The sequence below is a fragment of the Fistularia commersonii genome, chromosome 31 (assembly GCF_037954325.1).
Source record: "Fistularia commersonii isolate RoL2024-O1a breed Wild chromosome 31, RoL_Fcom_v1.0, whole genome shotgun sequence".
Lineage (NCBI taxonomy): Eukaryota > Metazoa > Chordata > Actinopteri > Syngnathiformes > Fistulariidae > Fistularia > Fistularia commersonii.
In genome coordinates, this window is record NC_141314.1 from 7,197,387 (window position 1) to 7,213,401 (window position 16,015).

Sequence of the window (16,015 nt, forward strand, 5' to 3'; positions counted from 1 at the left end):
AACCGGTCCGGCCCCCCGTCAGAGAAGGGAAAAGTTATTTGGCCGTCACAGAAAAACGTTTGGGGACCCCTGGTTTTGGTGGTGGTATAGACACTGAATGAGTGAATTTTCATGTATTTCATTAACTAGAAGACATGAATAAAAAAAATTATTTCCAATCTAATTGTTAAGGACTAATTTGGGGGTAGTCGGGTGAATTGAACACCTTCAGCTAAAAGCATCCTCCACAGTCCAGTGGGCATTTATTCATTGTCTGTAACTCTTATCCTGCAAACGTGGAGGCCGTATCTGTCAGCCGACGTCGGGTGAGAGACCTACAGCCTTCATCTCAGAGTTCTATAGACAAAGTGGCATCATCAGTTTTTGGACAGCGGGGGGGAAGCTGGAGAACCAAAGGATGGATGCACCGACCTCAGGAGATCATGCAAATTCCACATTGCAAGGCCCAACTTGGACTCGAACCTGGAAAAGTCTAACTCCAAGGCTGGAGTGCAAACTGCTCTGGTAGGTACGAGTCCATAAATCCCGTAAGTGCAAAAAGATACACAAAAACGCGTGCTAAAGAGACTCAAAGTAAACCAGAGACATGCCGTTATGCTTTTCCTGATTTACGTCTGCACGGCCACCTTGGAAACACGCAGTCAAATCCGCCACGGAGCCCCAAGGCTAACATAACGCAGGATTTGGTGCAGCAAAGAACAGATCATGAAGTGACTCACCTCAGTGCAGCCCAGGGACTCGGCCTCCACGACCCAGCCTTTCGTCACTCAGCCGCAGAAGCAGCTCGACGCCACTCTTCATCCGAGAGTTGGTGCTTCCCACACACAGCACGGCGGTCACAGTAGGTCTTTATGTGGCGTGTGAATGAGAGGGTGAACATTTTTTCTTCCATACCTGAGGTCCTATGACTGGCCCAGGGTGAACTGCTGGGCTCAAGACCCTCCAAGACCCCATGTGCACGAGACCTAGTGTAGAAAATGAGTGAATACATTTAGACTCACACACTGGTGTCAAATGATAAGTCACTTCTTGTGTGGTTGCCTCATTATTAATAATATGAGCTTTTTTTTTCAATATTAGATGAATAACCAGCATATTGGTATGCAGGAATGAGAGAGGCACCCGTGTGTGTGTGTGTGTGTGTGTGTGTGTGTGTGTGTGTGTTTGGATGCGCGTTGTGAACCAGCAGGCACAGGCAGATGCTCGACAGGACAGATTTGGAGCTCGGGGCCAAAACAAGCCAAGTCTGGGATGAAGACCTCACGCACGTGCACGTGAACACGCACACACACACACACACACACACATGCAGAGACCGATTTTGCAGCTCTGAAAGGGAACGCTTGACAGCTGAATGTGCCTTTTGATGCGCTGTTAAAGGGTGAAAGCTAAAATAACACCTCATCATTCTGCCGAAAGGAACATGTTTTGTTTCGACTTTTAAAATAAATCATCGTGATTTAAGTTAACGTGGATATTTTTATTGGTAAATTATGTATTTTAGTGTAAAAGTGCAGTAAAGACTCGATCCTAAGTGTTTTTAATTCTGGCCAGCGCAGGTTGTCAGGAGACCTCTTCCCTCGGGGGTCAGACCAGCAGAGAACTTGGCTAAACCCTGGGCCACCACTAGATGTTTAACATCCGTGCACAAATTCCATATTAATAAATAACGTAAATAACGCATAACATGTCATCTCCAGGATCGGGGGTATATTATGGGATCAACCATTCACGGTGGAGGAGCGCCGCCAGTTTGCTCCGGGCTGGAAAGGCTGGTTGAGATAGTGAGGAACAATCACAGGGGCGGGAGGGAGGAGGCTGAATCTGCAAACACACACACACACACACACACACACATTCCAGGGTGAAGCGGCCAACAAGCCAACGCACATTTTAGCGCAGTGAGGGTGAGGTGCTGTGACTCACGCCTTAAATTAATCAAAAATCGTGCTCCGATGCTCTATCTTCGTGTCAAAATCTTCGCCGTGCTTCCAAGGAGTCTTGCTTTGGAGCGGCGTCACGGGGGGGGGGTGATACGACACACACATTGAATACAGATGCCACACACTGCCGAATGAACTTTCTTTCAACCTATAAAACCCAAATGATGCGCAGAGCCAGGCGTCTCGCCAATCTGAGTGTCGGCGTTTCGATCCCCAGCTCCTCCTGTCTCAGGCTGTTGGCGCCTTGCATGGCGGCTCAGCCTCCATCGCTGTGTGAACGGGTGAATGTGAGCCAGTGAACCGTCGCTCCGTCTGCATCTAAACCGTTGCCGCCACATAGAACAGCAAGAATGTGATGTTGATGTTTCGGGAACTTGACGTTGTTTTCAAACTCCATTCATACATTTTAACATTTATTCATTCATTATCTCCACCGCTTATCCTGCACTCAGGGCCACGGAGAGGGGCTGGAGCCTATCCCTGCTGTGATTGGGCGAGACTGTGCTCACCCTGGACCAATCACACGGACACATTTAGAGGTAAACAACCTTTCAACTTCTCGTTCACACGTCCGACGGCCCTCCTGCAGGTTTTTGGACCAAGGTGCACTTCCATTTGTTTTTCAATTCACAGGAAATGAATCGGGAAACGGAAAATCTCGGTCACATTCATGTCACCATTAATATCATGCCATCCGCACTATATATATTATTGCGCACTCTGTTTATAACTTGTCTATCTTTATTTGTGTCCTGTACTCCAAGCCGGGTGCTCTCATTGCAAAATTTCATTGTGCTTGCACAATTACATTTAAAAATCTTGAATCTTGATGAACTTTATCAGACAAACCGGTGTAACAACTAACAACAAACCAACAAAGTGCTGTTAGAAAACAGAAGATTGATATCTTTTGTTCTCTCTAAACCAGAAATAATAAGATAATTTTGTGACTAACTGGCTGTACATAACGTATTTCTTGCATTATCGATAAAAAAAAGATTTGCGCGTCTCACTTTCATCAGCGTTGCATTTCAGCTGCTTCACACTGTGTGTGCGACATAACTGCATGTGTGTGTGTGTGTGTGTGTGTGTGTGCATACGCAAATATGTAGTATCTATTACAGCGTGCTTATAAATCACACTGGCTTTCACTCAAGGGTTCTGCTGCCTCTCTCTCTCTCTCTCACTCACACACACACACACACACACACACACACACACAGACACTGTTGCTGCCACTGTGTTGCATAGTCTGGCCCTGCCAACTCGCACAGATGAGAAACACATTTCTATTCTGTGCGGTGGAAAGAATCAAGGAGGGAAAAACCATCTAGGAGTGAGACGAAGGGTGAGTGAGGAAGAGGAGGGAGGAAGAAAACTTTGACCTTACTTCACACCAGCGGACGAGAACGGCCGCACCAATTCCTTTTAAGATGAGATGATGAACAGGGGTTTTCCATCATTTTCTCCAACCTGGTGCTCAAAACAATCCACTTCCTGGATCTTTTGTTTGCTGGTGTTTTGGTCTCGTTGGCCCAGCAGGGACACCATGACCCCTCATGTCTACTAACCGGCTAATGGCTAATGATACTGACTAATATGCAGGATTAAACATGGTGTAGCGGTCGCTTTCACTGCCGGAGGCAGGAATGGAATTCAAACTACAGACAACCACAAAGTGATTTTCTTTTAATCCGGAATAGCTTTAAGAAGATGATGGGATGTGTGGGATCATGCGTGAACAATCCGGCAGCCCGGGGTTGATTCTCAGGAGGCAGGGTGAGGGAGTGCAGTCCCACGCGTCCGTCACAGCGGGGCCGTGGCTGCAGCTGCAGGGGGATCGATCACCAGTGGATGAAATATATCAAATTACTTGCTTTCTAATGTTTACTTTTCATCTCCAGAGCCTGAAAATATGAAGGTAATCATTTGTATCAGCTCAAATATTTCTTCCAGGGAAATTGATCTTCACACAACCAAAGATTCATTTTCTACAACACATCCTGCAGTCAGAGTTGGGCGTGCTGGATCCTTTCCCAGCCGTAGTTGGGCGAGAGGCGGGTTCACCCTGGACCAATCACAGGCACTCATACAGGACTGTCTCAGAAAATTAGAATATTTTGATAAAGTTTTTTATCTTCTGTAATGCAATTACAAAAACGAAAAATGACATACTCTCTGGATTCATTACAAATCAACTGAAATATTGAAAGCCTTTTTTTATTTTAATATTGCTGATTATGGCTTACATTTTAAGAAAACTCAAAAATCCTATCTCAAAATTTTAGAATATATTAAAAAAGTATTTTTTGTTTTTTTAATTGCATTACAGAAGATAAAGAACTTTATCACAATATTCTAATTTTCTGAGACACTCCTGTATAGAGACGTACAATCATTCACCCTCTCATTCCCACGATGTAGGATCTGCATGTGTTTGGACTGTGAGAGGAACTTGGAGAACCCTGAGGAACCCCAGACAGGGGGAGAAGGTGGAGACTCCAACTAGGGACTTTCTGGCTGATAATATCAGTATCTTCCACACTAAACGTACCGATCCGTGACAGATCTGTGTCCCCGCTCTCTGCGGGTTGTTGTTCCTCTCTGGGGTCGGTCTCTGATTCCAGCGGCTGGAATTCACCCAACAGTTGCAATTTCTTTTACCGTCGTCACTTGGCGAGCGGCGCGGAGCCTTCTGGCAGCCAGTCTTGCTTTGCCAGAACCTGAATAAAGTTGAAATCCTGCTAAGTTTGCGGTCCTGGAGATGTGATGTGAATCAGATGTGTTCTTTTCCAGATTAAAGGGTTTGTTTTTCTTTTTACTTTTTACAACCTTTGTGCTCTGGCCTGCAAACATGGACGCCCTTTCTTGTTCCCATATCCTCTGTTATGTTTTTTTTTTTCTGACTTGTTGATTTGATTTCAATGTTTTTCGCCATGCCTAACGATGAGCCGCATTCTTTCCGGGTGTTTTTTGCAGCGTCTCCCCCTTTACACCTGTGTCTGGTGAAGTAAAATAAATCCAGCTATAATCCTCCCCTTCCACTCTATGCAGTGTTGATGTATATCTGATTTGATTTATTTCATCACCAACAATACTACTGGTAAATCACTACTGTGATATTTGGGCCGGAATCCTGTATACGGAAGACAAAGCTGGGATTAATTCCACTCCCTCACACTTCCCAGAGGGGGGTGGTCCATGTTATATTCCCCAGAGTGCTCATCTTCAACTCTAACCTGTATTGATCAGTTGTGCAAAAGAATTCCAAATCCAATGGAGCATTCTTCCTCGATACCCAAGGTCATAAAGTGTGATTGATAAACCGTCCGTTCATAACGCTGCAATCGATTGCGCAATATCTGAGACCACTAACCTTTCTCGGCCACAGAGCTGAAATATCGGCATCTGTATTAAGGACCGTTATCTCTTTTCATAGAATCAACTTTGATACAATATAAAGCAATCTTTTTTCCACACTGCTACTGTGCATCTTATTATTGTGTCTGACACAGAAGTCGGAGCACCTGAACCGTGGTTTTAAAATCACGATAATGACAGCTGGTTGGCTCCTCACACACAATTGATTCTGGCCGTCCCGTCTTCTGAAAGGAGCTCTGCGGTGTGTTTAAACGGGTTGCAACACAAATCCATCTCTGACCAGAGACGTATTTCTATACTTAGGCTCCTCCATAGCCCTTATGGGATTTTGCAATTAACGAGGAGTAAATAAAATAAAATAAAATAAAATAAAATAAGACAATACAACTACAAATATAAATTTCCCATTACAACTTCCCTCATCTTCTCTCTTGCCCCACACTGTGCATAAATAAAAAAATATAGCATTATTACTGTTGTTGTTGTTGTTGTGTGAATAAATATCAATAATAATAAAGATAATAGTGATAATTTGATAAATAAATAAATGAATGAATTAATAAATAACTATAATAATGAGAAGGTTGTTTCATAGTGTTTACGGACACGCGGCTGGACTCAGTGATTCTGGACCACTGTGTCTCCCTGGATGGATTTTCCTCTCCAGTAGATGGACAAGACCAGAGGGAGAGGAGGGAGGAGGTCTGGCGATTGGGATGTGGTGTAACTCCAGGCAAAATGGTAAAAGAAGAACGACTCTGCAAGGACATTGAAGGCCATCTTAGCTGGTACCATATATCGTGGGAATTTTGTCTCTCAGTTGTTCTTGCTGTTTATTCCTTCCGCTGCGAATGGCAAGGAGGCCTTTCCTGCAACCAACCGTGAGCAGGCTGCAGACACAGCACCCACATGCCCTCCTCCCCATCTCTGGGCATTTCAACCAACCTTCTCCTTCCTCCACCCTGCCTAACTTCAACCCAGTACATCCCCAGCCACACAAGAGAAGATAAAACACTGGATCTTTTCTTCTGCTAACACCAAGGAGGCATAGACGACAACACCCCACCCTGTCATAAAAAAACAATGAATGCACAAACCATTTATTTTTGCTAATTTGAGGTGAAATACAAATCTACAAAAAGTCGAGAGAGCCAGCTCTCTTTTAGGTGCTGAACCATGAGAATAGTCTCTGCAAAGAGCCAACATCCCATCACTACACCGTGTGCTGATCCAACGAGCTCCTCACCCCGCCCCTCCCCTCTGTCGCATTTTGATGACGTATTCACCTGGCTGTCTATTTAGCCATAGCGGCTAGTCGGCCTAATTGTATAAGAAATGCGCCTTTTAAATGTATAAACCTTTTTAAAACTTAGCCAGAGCCGCGTTCCACAATGTCTAACAGAACATCTTATTTTTATGACCCGGATGTGGGCAACTTCCATTACGGTGAGTGCAGTTTTCCAGTTTCGTTTGCAGGACGGCTAAATGAAAACGCTAGCTAGCGTGAGCTTTATGCTAACGATGTGCAAAAGTATTTTTCTTTTGACGATGTACCCTCAATTATATCCCGTTTTATTGCACAGTTGATGTTTTCTGTGCGGAACATCATTCACAGATCGATCTTGTCTTGATATCTCAATGCTTTCATGCATTTTCCGATTTGCTGGGAGTAGTAGGGCCATCTCATTGAACAATGTTTACAATCGTAGCCGAGAATTGAATCACATGCCCCTTTCGCTAAGCGACCGGAACTGGCATTTGTTTCTGTCAAACAGTTTTGGTTTGACTTCTGATGTTTATTTGATCAACCATTCTGCATTTTATCCTGAATTTCTGAAATGTGTGTGCCGTAATATGGACAAGGTGCCGGGCATCCAATGAAGCCCCACCGGCTGTCCCTGACCCACAGCCTGGTGCTCCACTACGGACTCTACAAGAAGATGATGGTGAGCAATATGCAAACACCGTATTTCGTTTTGGTTGGGGAAAAATGTTATTGATTACATTGCTGGCCTGCTGCCTCGAGGCATGAGTGTCATTTGTTTTGGTTTAATTGTTAAGCATTAATAACGTTGTCTGTAATATTCTTATCTGATTGTTTCTAAATTCTGACCTGCAAGGAATTTCAACAGCAAACGTCCTACAATGAGCTAGACATCAGTGATAATAAAAATCTGGATTAGATTTGATTCAATATCGGTTATATATCGGTAATTCCACAAATAGTGATGCTTAACTCCTCTTGAAACTATCTTAAGACTGAGTTAGAGTATACCTGTAAATCAGTTTCACTGTCCTAGAAATAAAATCTAAATATCACCCAATTCATTGAAAACAAGCAAGATATGATTAAGTGATTCCCTGCTAAGTTTGAGGAACTGGAACAAAAATATATTATAATAGTCCTCTGTGATATCACGGTTGCTCTGTTGGATTCTTCTTTCAGATCTTGGTAAGAAACTTATCACTGCTCTGTAATCATTTTCCTGGTCCCATACCTAATTTGAGCAATTTGATAATGTCATAATTATGGCAAGATTGCAGGTGTAATGATTTTCATTTATGTCCAGAGGGGGCCAAACTCTGCATTTACTATCCAACGTTGGTCCTTTAGGTATTTAAGCCTTACAAAGCGTCGCAGCACGACATGTGTCGATTCCACTCTGAAGACTACATTGACTTCCTGCAGAAGGTCAGCCCCAACAACATGCAGGGCTTCACAAAGAGCCTCAACACCTTTAACGTCGGGGACGACTGGTGAGAAACAACCGCAGGCCTGTTTTTGCACTTTGTTTTATTTTACCGGTATCTTTCTGCATTTCCATTTAAATGTGCTGTTCTTTATGTGACCGGTTCTGACCCCTCACCCTGTGCCACCGTCTTCCAGCCCTGTATTTCCGGGGCTTTTCGAATTCTGCTCCAGATACACCGGTGCCTCTTTGCAGGGAGCCACTCAGCTCAACCACAAGGTAAGAAATGTCACACACATTGGTATGATTGGTCAGAATAGATTTTACTTCCTGTTTCACATCCAGCTAGCGCCTTCATACACGTCAGCGTCATGGCTGCGGCGACTCAGAGATTTCAAACTCTGCCATATGTATTGCTTTGCAGATCTGTGACATCGCCATCAACTGGGCCGGAGGACTGCACCACGCCAAGAAGTTCGAGGTCAGAACGACGCACTCCTTCATTTGTTAGTATTTAGAGGTTCTCGCTGCGTCTGAGCGTCCCCTGGTGTCTCCTCAGGCGTCCGGGTTTTGCTACGTCAACGACATCGTCATCAGCATCCTGGAGCTGCTGAAGTAAGACCACACGTTTCCTCATCCCCGTTGTCATGAGTGTCTACAGATGAGTTACACACATCAAAGAAATAGTCAGGATATTCAATCGTTGTATTTTGACAATATTGTTTTTCGGCACTCTTGAGAATGTCCCAGATACAGTATGTTAGATAATATCCCACTTTTCTTTTTTGCAAAATCACCGGCTGCTTTTGAAAAATGATGAAACATAATTGCAACAAGCACTCACACACTGAGAGCCTAGTGATAAAAACATGTGTAGGGAGTTTATATAAGATTATCATGGGGGAAGAAGGTTCTGCTTAAACGAGTAATATTTCAAAAGCTGACCTTTGTGTGTGTGTGTGTGTGTGTGTCATAGATACCACCCTCGGGTTCTGTACATTGACATCGACATCCACCACGGTGACGGCGTCCAGGAAGCATTTTACCTCACTGACCGCGTCATGACCGTGTCCTTCCACAAATATGGGAACTACTTTTTTCCTGGGACGGGTAAGTGTGTGTGTGTGTGTTTGTGTAAATTGTCCCATTTTCACTACTTTATTTGATGTGAGTCAGTGATTTGGCCTCCAGCGTCCCTCCTCCTGCTGTCAACGTCTGAAACGCTGCAATGAAGCATCTTTGAAAAAGTCCTGACCTCCATCGGCACGGTTCAGGCCCCCCTGGTTGTGAACCTTCAGGTGTTGAGCTTGAACTTTGTCATTTGACAAACATGGAGGAAAATTAAAGTTTTGGTTTCTGTCTGATTGACATTGTGGGGGATGAAGCGTGGCCACAGACGGAGATGAAGACCCTGGAAAGAGTCATGGTTCCTATCCCGCGAAGGGAGTCATTCTGCTTCGCCAACCTGCCATTTACATCGTGTGTGTGTGTGTGTTTGCTGCAGGAGACATGTATGAGGTGGGAGCCGAGAGTGGGAGGTACTACTGCCTCAACGTTCCTCTCCGAGACGGCATCGACGACCAGAGTGAGTTCACCGCCTCCTGCATCAGCTAATTGACACTCCACTGTGGGTCTGCCAGCTTGTCACATGACCCTCGCCTGTGTGCGTGTGTGTCCCAGGCTATAGGCAGCTGTTCCAGCCAGTGATCAAGCAGGTGGTGGACTTCTACCAGCCCACCTGCATCGTCCTCCAGGTCCGTCTGTGGTCCGGGCACTCTGATCAGACATATCTGACACTTTTACCATCCTTATCATTGACCGTGTGTGTCTGTGTGTGTCGTCAGTGCGGAGCTGATTCCCTGGGCTGCGACAGGCTGGGATGCTTCAACCTGAGCATACGAGGCCACGGGTCAGGCTCCCTTAATACCACATCACGCCGCCATCCGGGACCTTCTAGCACCATCAGTCCTCCTCCTTTTCTCTGTCTGCCGCCACACTGTACAAACACAGACCGTTCTAACCACCTGTGTTTATGCTTACCTGTGTGTCATGCAAATCTGTGTGTGTGTGTGTGTGTGTCATGCAGCGAGTGCGTGGAGTTTGTGAAGAGTTTCAAGATTCCCCTGCTGGTCCTGGGAGGAGGCGGCTACACCGTGAGGAACGTGGCTCGATGCTGGTGAGTGGGTCGAGGCGGCCCTCCCTGCAGCACACCGTTCACGGGTTAAACCCCTCCAACTCGCCGGGGCGCCGACATTTTCCACGCTGCCGGATGAAGACACTCATACACATGTCAGAGCGGTGAAAGATCTCCCAAGTGCTGACCATTTTGCGGAGCGCTGGTCAAACCATCATCCGGTAGTGGGAAGAGTGGTCGGAACGTGACAAAATGTGGGAGTCCAAGGGGTGCGTGTTCCTTGGCAAGCCACTGCTGTGTCCGTGATCCTGAAGCCTCTCTCACCCCGGTGTCTCGTAGGACCTTTGAAACATCTCTGCTGCTGGACGAGTCCATCAGTGACGAGCTGCCCTACAGCGGTGAGTCCAGTGTAACACGCGCGCACACGCACACACACACACTTCTTTTTCTGACGCCCCACCATCTCCTCATTTCCTTCTCTAGAGTACTTCGAGTACTTCGCTCCCGACTTCACGCTGCACCCCGACGTCAGCACCAGGATCGAGAACCAGAACTCCCGACAGGTAACCCCACCTCGCCCCCCCCACCACCAGTCTTAAGTTAGTTGTCCTCGCTGAGGCACCGTGTCCTTCCCGCAGTACCTGGAGCAGATCCGTCAGACCGTGTTCGAGAACCTGAAGATGCTGAACCACGCGCCCAGCGTCCAGATCCATGACGTTCCCTCAGACATGCTCAGCTACGAGCGCACGGACGAGCCCGACCCGGACGAGCGCGGGGGGGAGGAGAACTACACACGGTGAGAAGCGGGAGTCAACACCAGGGCGGGAGGGGTTCACACCAGCGCAGGGTTTGAAGTACCTTATCAATATCAAATCAACATGATGTTCATTTCTAATATGCACTCCTACAAAAAAATGGGCAGAAGATGAAGGTCTGAGGTTTGGATTCCAGAGGTTCAGAGCTGAAGATTTGCAATTATACACAGCCAATCACCCGCCTCCTACTAACCCTCAGCCAATCACCTGCCTCCATCTAACCCTCTCCTCACACCATCTATCTTCCTCTCCTCTTCCCCTCGATCCATAAACCTCCTCTCTGGGCTTCATCTGGACCTCCTCCAACCTCAGCATCATTCTATGCAGATCTTCTCCATTTCTCCTCTGTCCATGTCCTGTTATTTCCAGAACTAACATGTGCTGTCCCTCTGATGGACTCCTTCCTGATCCTCTCAGGAGGAGGAGCCTCCACATCTGTTTCTCTGCTGCTTCCAGCTCTGGCTCCTGTCCTCTCCTCAGTTTCTCCAAACCTTACCAACATCTTCTTCACCTTTCCTCTCGTGCTCTTTCTCACCCCTGGTAGATCCTCTGAATCCATCACTTCCTCCGCTGTGGCGCATCAGACCGTCTTAAGCCTCCCGTGTCTGATCCCATGTTGTTCCCCTCCACAGGCCCGAGGCAGCCAACGAGTTCTACGACGGCGACCACGACAATGACAAGGAGAGCGACGTGGAGATTTGACGCAGGGCCCCGGTCGCCGCCACCTGTCCCCCTCGGCGACAGACTCTGTGACCCAGACTCAGTCAAACGGACCACAAAGACTCACCCCTTTACTCGTCTCTCGCAGTGCTGCATGACCTCCATGCCAACGAGGGCTCCACCGCGTCTGAAGAAGCACATGTTTACCAATGGTTCACAAAAAAAGCAAAAAAAAAAAAAAAAACAGAAATCAGCAGCCGTGGAAAAAAATTTTTTTTTTTGCAAATCAGGATTTTTTTTCCAACCCATTCCTGCTGATCACAACTTGCAGGACGTCTCCTCAGACAGTGAGGTACAACTCCTGCTCCTCCTGAGAAGCATCAGGTGAAATGACGATCCCCAGGAAAGAAAAAAATAAAAGGCATGTCAGGTTCGTGTGTGTGTGTGTGTGTGTGTGTGTGTGTGTGTGTGTGTGTGTGTGTGTGTGTGTGTGTGTGTGTGTGTGTGTGTGTGTGTGTCTCAGTGCACGTGAAGATACACTGCAGGCAGTCTGGCGCTCTCAGAGGCCTGGAGGTTGTGGCAGCGAATGCATCGCCTCCGGATTTATCTCCTTTGAAATCAGCCGAGCCGAGGTGAGGGTGTTCCTCAGCAGGTTGATGTGGAAACATCTGCAGCTGCTTCTCGAAATGAGGCCAGAGCTCCTGCTTTTTTTTTTTTTTCCCCCCCTCCTGTGTTGTGTTTCTGTGCACGTGTGTGTGAATATTTGAACCTGAAGTAACCATAGGAACCTGAAGGCAGCAATGGTGATGCATTTGAGGTCGTCTGTGCAGCAGTTTGGTTTCAGGCCTGAACTCAGTGATCAGCTTTCAGACTGTCATATCAGACTGTCATCCAGATGCAGGTCTGATGTTTTTTTGTTTTTTTGATATGTTGTTTTTAATAAAACTTAAAATCAGATCAACTGTGACTCAGTGTCATCTACATCATGGTCCAGGGAGATTCCTGTCAAACCTTGTCTGCCAGCCTGTCCTTCACCACTGCAAACAAGAAGGGGCTTGGTGCTGACCCCTGATGTCCCACTTCCACCATGAGCTTCTGTCACACCTTCAGCTCACCTCACCGCCTTCTCACAGTGAGCATACATGTCCTGCACCAGTCCAACATACTTCTCTGCCACTCCAGACTGCCACATATGCCTTAGTTCCTCTCTCTGCACCCTGTCATATACTTTTTCTAGGTCTACAAAGCCACAATACAGATCCCTTGAACCTTCTCTGTACTTCATCAGCATTCTTAAAATAAATACTGCACCTATAGTACTCTTTGTAGGCATGAAACTATATTGTTGCTCTCAAATGTTAACTTCTGCTCTCAGTATAGCTCCCACTCCTCTTTCCTGTAACTTTATTGTATGACTCATCATGCATATATGTAAACTATATGCATACATACATGTATGCACATATATATATATATATATATATATATATATATATCCATTAAAAACATTTTCCTGGTCTAGAGCTCAACCCACTGTGGCCACTGGGGGGCTATGGTGTGTGATTGTACCAGAGAAAATGTGACAAGAGGCAGGAGTTAAGGTTATACACTTTATTCGTCATCTTTCGTCAGAGACAGAAAACACTTTACAGAGCAAACGGTTTAAAATCGAACACACGACAACCTTTTCACTTTCAAATCTCAGTTAAAGGCCGAAAACAACGGCACGAGCGTTTGACTCGACGCTCTCGAAAGCCTCGGAGCCGCTGAGTCCCGGACCTTGGCCTCGCTGGATCCAATGTCATGCAGCTTCAGCTAAAAAATAAATAAAATATGGGCTCTTTCTTATATTTATTACTTTTCCCAATAGCTCCTGGGGCTACGGGCAAATCAAACCTTTTCTGGTTGGGGGCTGGCTGACCTTCTGGGAGCCACATTGAATGGGAAGTCATTTAAAGGAAAACAAATCAAATTGACACACGGCTTCTCTGCACTGCAGATGTGATCACATGTAAACGTTTTCCGGGGTAAAGATGTGCAGACGGCTTTGTTGGCTTCTAGAATCTGGCTATTGGGCTCCTCCGCCTCTGCTGTCGGCTTTCAGCAGGACGGCGGTCTCAGTCTCACTCAAAATAAATCCATTCTCACACACCCAGTATTTAAAAGCACTGGAATCCCCAGGGAATTTTTCAGGTTCCAGTGAACGCAGCCCTGCAGACACACATCATCAGAGGCCGCAGCCTCACAGTTGACACACACAGACACACACAGACACACACACACACACACACGTAGTGACAAGTGTTTGGGTTTAAGTGTCCCTGGAACCCCGACCACAGGAGTGTTTTGTGTTTGTCCCTCGGCAGGCCTGGGATAAAGATTCTCATTCATTTGACCAACATCGCAATGCAAATATCACACACTCGCTCTGTGTGTGTGTGTGTGTGTGTGTGTGTGTGTGTGTGTGTGGAAATGCTTCCTGGGCAGGTGGGGATTTTTCTGTGGTCACCCGCTGGGATAAAACTGGCTATTCCTCTCCCCGTCCAGGTCTATAAATACTGCGGGCCACCTGACCTGGGTGCCCCGTGTCGCTGAGGCTGAGGGGCATGTTTGGAACGGGGCGGTGCTGCGGACGGCTGGGGGAAGAAAAACGCAGCTATGCTAAAATACAGTAACATTTTTCTAAAGCAGGCTGGTGCAGATGGCCGGTGTGTGACGTGCACGGGAGAGAAGAAGGACACGGGCCTGGTAGGACAGTTCTGATCTGAGAGGGCGAGCGGAGGAGGAGTCTACAGCTCCTCGCTCTCGTAGAGGGGGGCGGTGTGCTGGGCCGGGCGCTCCACGGTCACGGCCGGCACGTGGCTGAGAGACGACAAGAGCTTCAGGGTCTTGGAGCCGGGGGGCGCGGGCTTCATGGGTGGGGTGGAACGAGCTGGGAGGAGCAGAGGGAACTGAAATTAGCCTTTACGGATTCTTTACCGTCCACATACAGAACTACGCGAGCCGTGTAAGAACTTCCCCTCCGATGCAGCCTCCAAAGGCTCTTTTGGAAACTGTTGCCTTGGAAACTAATAGGAATAATGTGATCGGCAGCAGAGGTGGGCTTATTCTCTTGCAGCAGAATGGGCATTCCCTTTGTGCTGCGCCTCTGAAAATAACCAGCCGCATAAAAACACAAAAAAAGGGGTTGAGGGGGCGCCGAAACACAAGGGAAGAAACATTGGCTCTGGGTTCCTTTTGTCAAAGATGATCAATATTTCTATTTGGATATCCAACACTCTCCAATTTCCAATCCATTTGCATTCACTCACATCACAAAGCAATTATTTTATACTTCAGATATGTTATACACACACACAAATGCATGTATGTGTGTGTGTGTGTGTGTGTGTGTGTATATATATATATATACACACACACACACACACACACACACACACACACTCAGACATACATGCATATACACATATAAATGAATACAAACATATATATATATATATATGTATAGACACATACATATAAACATGTATAAATATACACATATGTATGTATGTATGTATTCTTCCATCATATAGACCATTTTATACGCATACATATATGTGTGTATATCTATATACACACACATATATCTGTATGAATATACACTTATAAATATGTATATGTATTCATGTATGTGTGTGTGTATACATATATAGGTATATGTGCATATGTACATATGCATATATATATTATATGCATATATATATATACACACACACATATATATATAAATACACACACAGACAAACATATATACACACACATAAATAAATATATATATATACACATACACACACACACATATAAAAATACACATATGTATATACATATGTTTATACATATATATATAAACACACACACACGCATATAAATATACATATATGTAAAATAAATATGATATTAATATACATACATGTATATATACATGTATATGTAAAAAACATATTTGTATATATATATATACCTATACATACATAAATACATATATGTACACATATATATACATACATACAAACATGTACATACAGACATACAAAGATATACACACATACATAAATATAGATACACACACATATACATGGATACATAAATATAGATACACACACGCACACACACATATATATTTATACACACATATATATGTACTCATATACTCCTATACATATATGTGCAGATATATATATACATTCGTAAATATACATGCATATATACACATACATACATATGTATGTACACATATACACATAACAGATATATTCATCCACACACATAGATATATACTGATATACACATACATATGTATGTACACATACATACATATGTAGATATATAGATACAAATACGCATGCATAC

At 45.2% G+C, this 16,015-nt stretch overlaps 2 protein-coding genes across 3 annotated transcripts in view; one reads left to right on the plus strand and one right to left on the minus strand.

Moving 5' to 3' along the window:
- The first annotated feature begins 6,589 nt into the window (after window positions 1-6,589).
- On the plus strand, window positions 6,590-12,210 carry hdac3 (histone deacetylase 3). Of its 2 annotated transcripts, XM_086178909.1 has the most exons (15): window positions 6,590-6,770; window positions 7,188-7,270; window positions 7,939-8,081; window positions 8,212-8,293; window positions 8,439-8,495; window positions 8,574-8,629; window positions 8,991-9,124; window positions 9,519-9,599; window positions 9,695-9,768; window positions 9,859-9,923; window positions 10,101-10,190; window positions 10,488-10,546; window positions 10,632-10,711; window positions 10,787-10,944; window positions 11,596-12,210. In XM_086178909.1, exons 1-15 carry the CDS (start codon window positions 6,716-6,718, stop codon window positions 11,663-11,665), a joined length of 1,287 nt encoding a protein of 428 aa, XP_086035035.1. In that variant the 5' UTR covers window positions 6,590-6,715; the 3' UTR covers window positions 11,666-12,210. The 2 variants fall into 2 exon arrangements, with proteins under 2 accessions (XP_086035035.1, XP_086035034.1); XM_086178908.1 differs by having other exon boundaries at window positions 6,606-6,770; window positions 9,859-10,190; window positions 11,596-11,867.
- A 1,015-nt stretch (window positions 12,211-13,225) lies between these two features.
- The window catches only part of myot (myotilin), a 28,637-nt gene continuing 25,847 nt past the window's right edge, over window positions 13,226-16,015 (minus strand). Inside the window, exon 19 of the mRNA XM_086178608.1 lies at window positions 13,226-14,555. Coding sequence (XP_086034734.1) covers window positions 14,413-14,555 — 143 coding nt within the window. The 3' untranslated portion in view covers window positions 13,226-14,412. The remainder of the gene's footprint in view (window positions 14,556-16,015) is intronic.

Excerpts from the sequence above, each read along its gene's own strand:
- hdac3 (XM_086178908.1), top strand. The coding sequence starts at position 6,716 with ATGTCTAACAGAACATCTTATTTTTATGACCCGGATGTGGGCAACTTC. Across the intron at positions 8,496-8,573 it reads ACCACGCCAAGAAGTTCGAG|GCGTCCGGGTTTTGCTACGT; the intron begins GTCAGAACGACG and ends GTGTCTCCTCAG. Across the intron at positions 9,769-9,858 it reads CCACCTGCATCGTCCTCCAG|TGCGGAGCTGATTCCCTGGG; the intron begins GTCCGTCTGTGG and ends GTGTGTCGTCAG.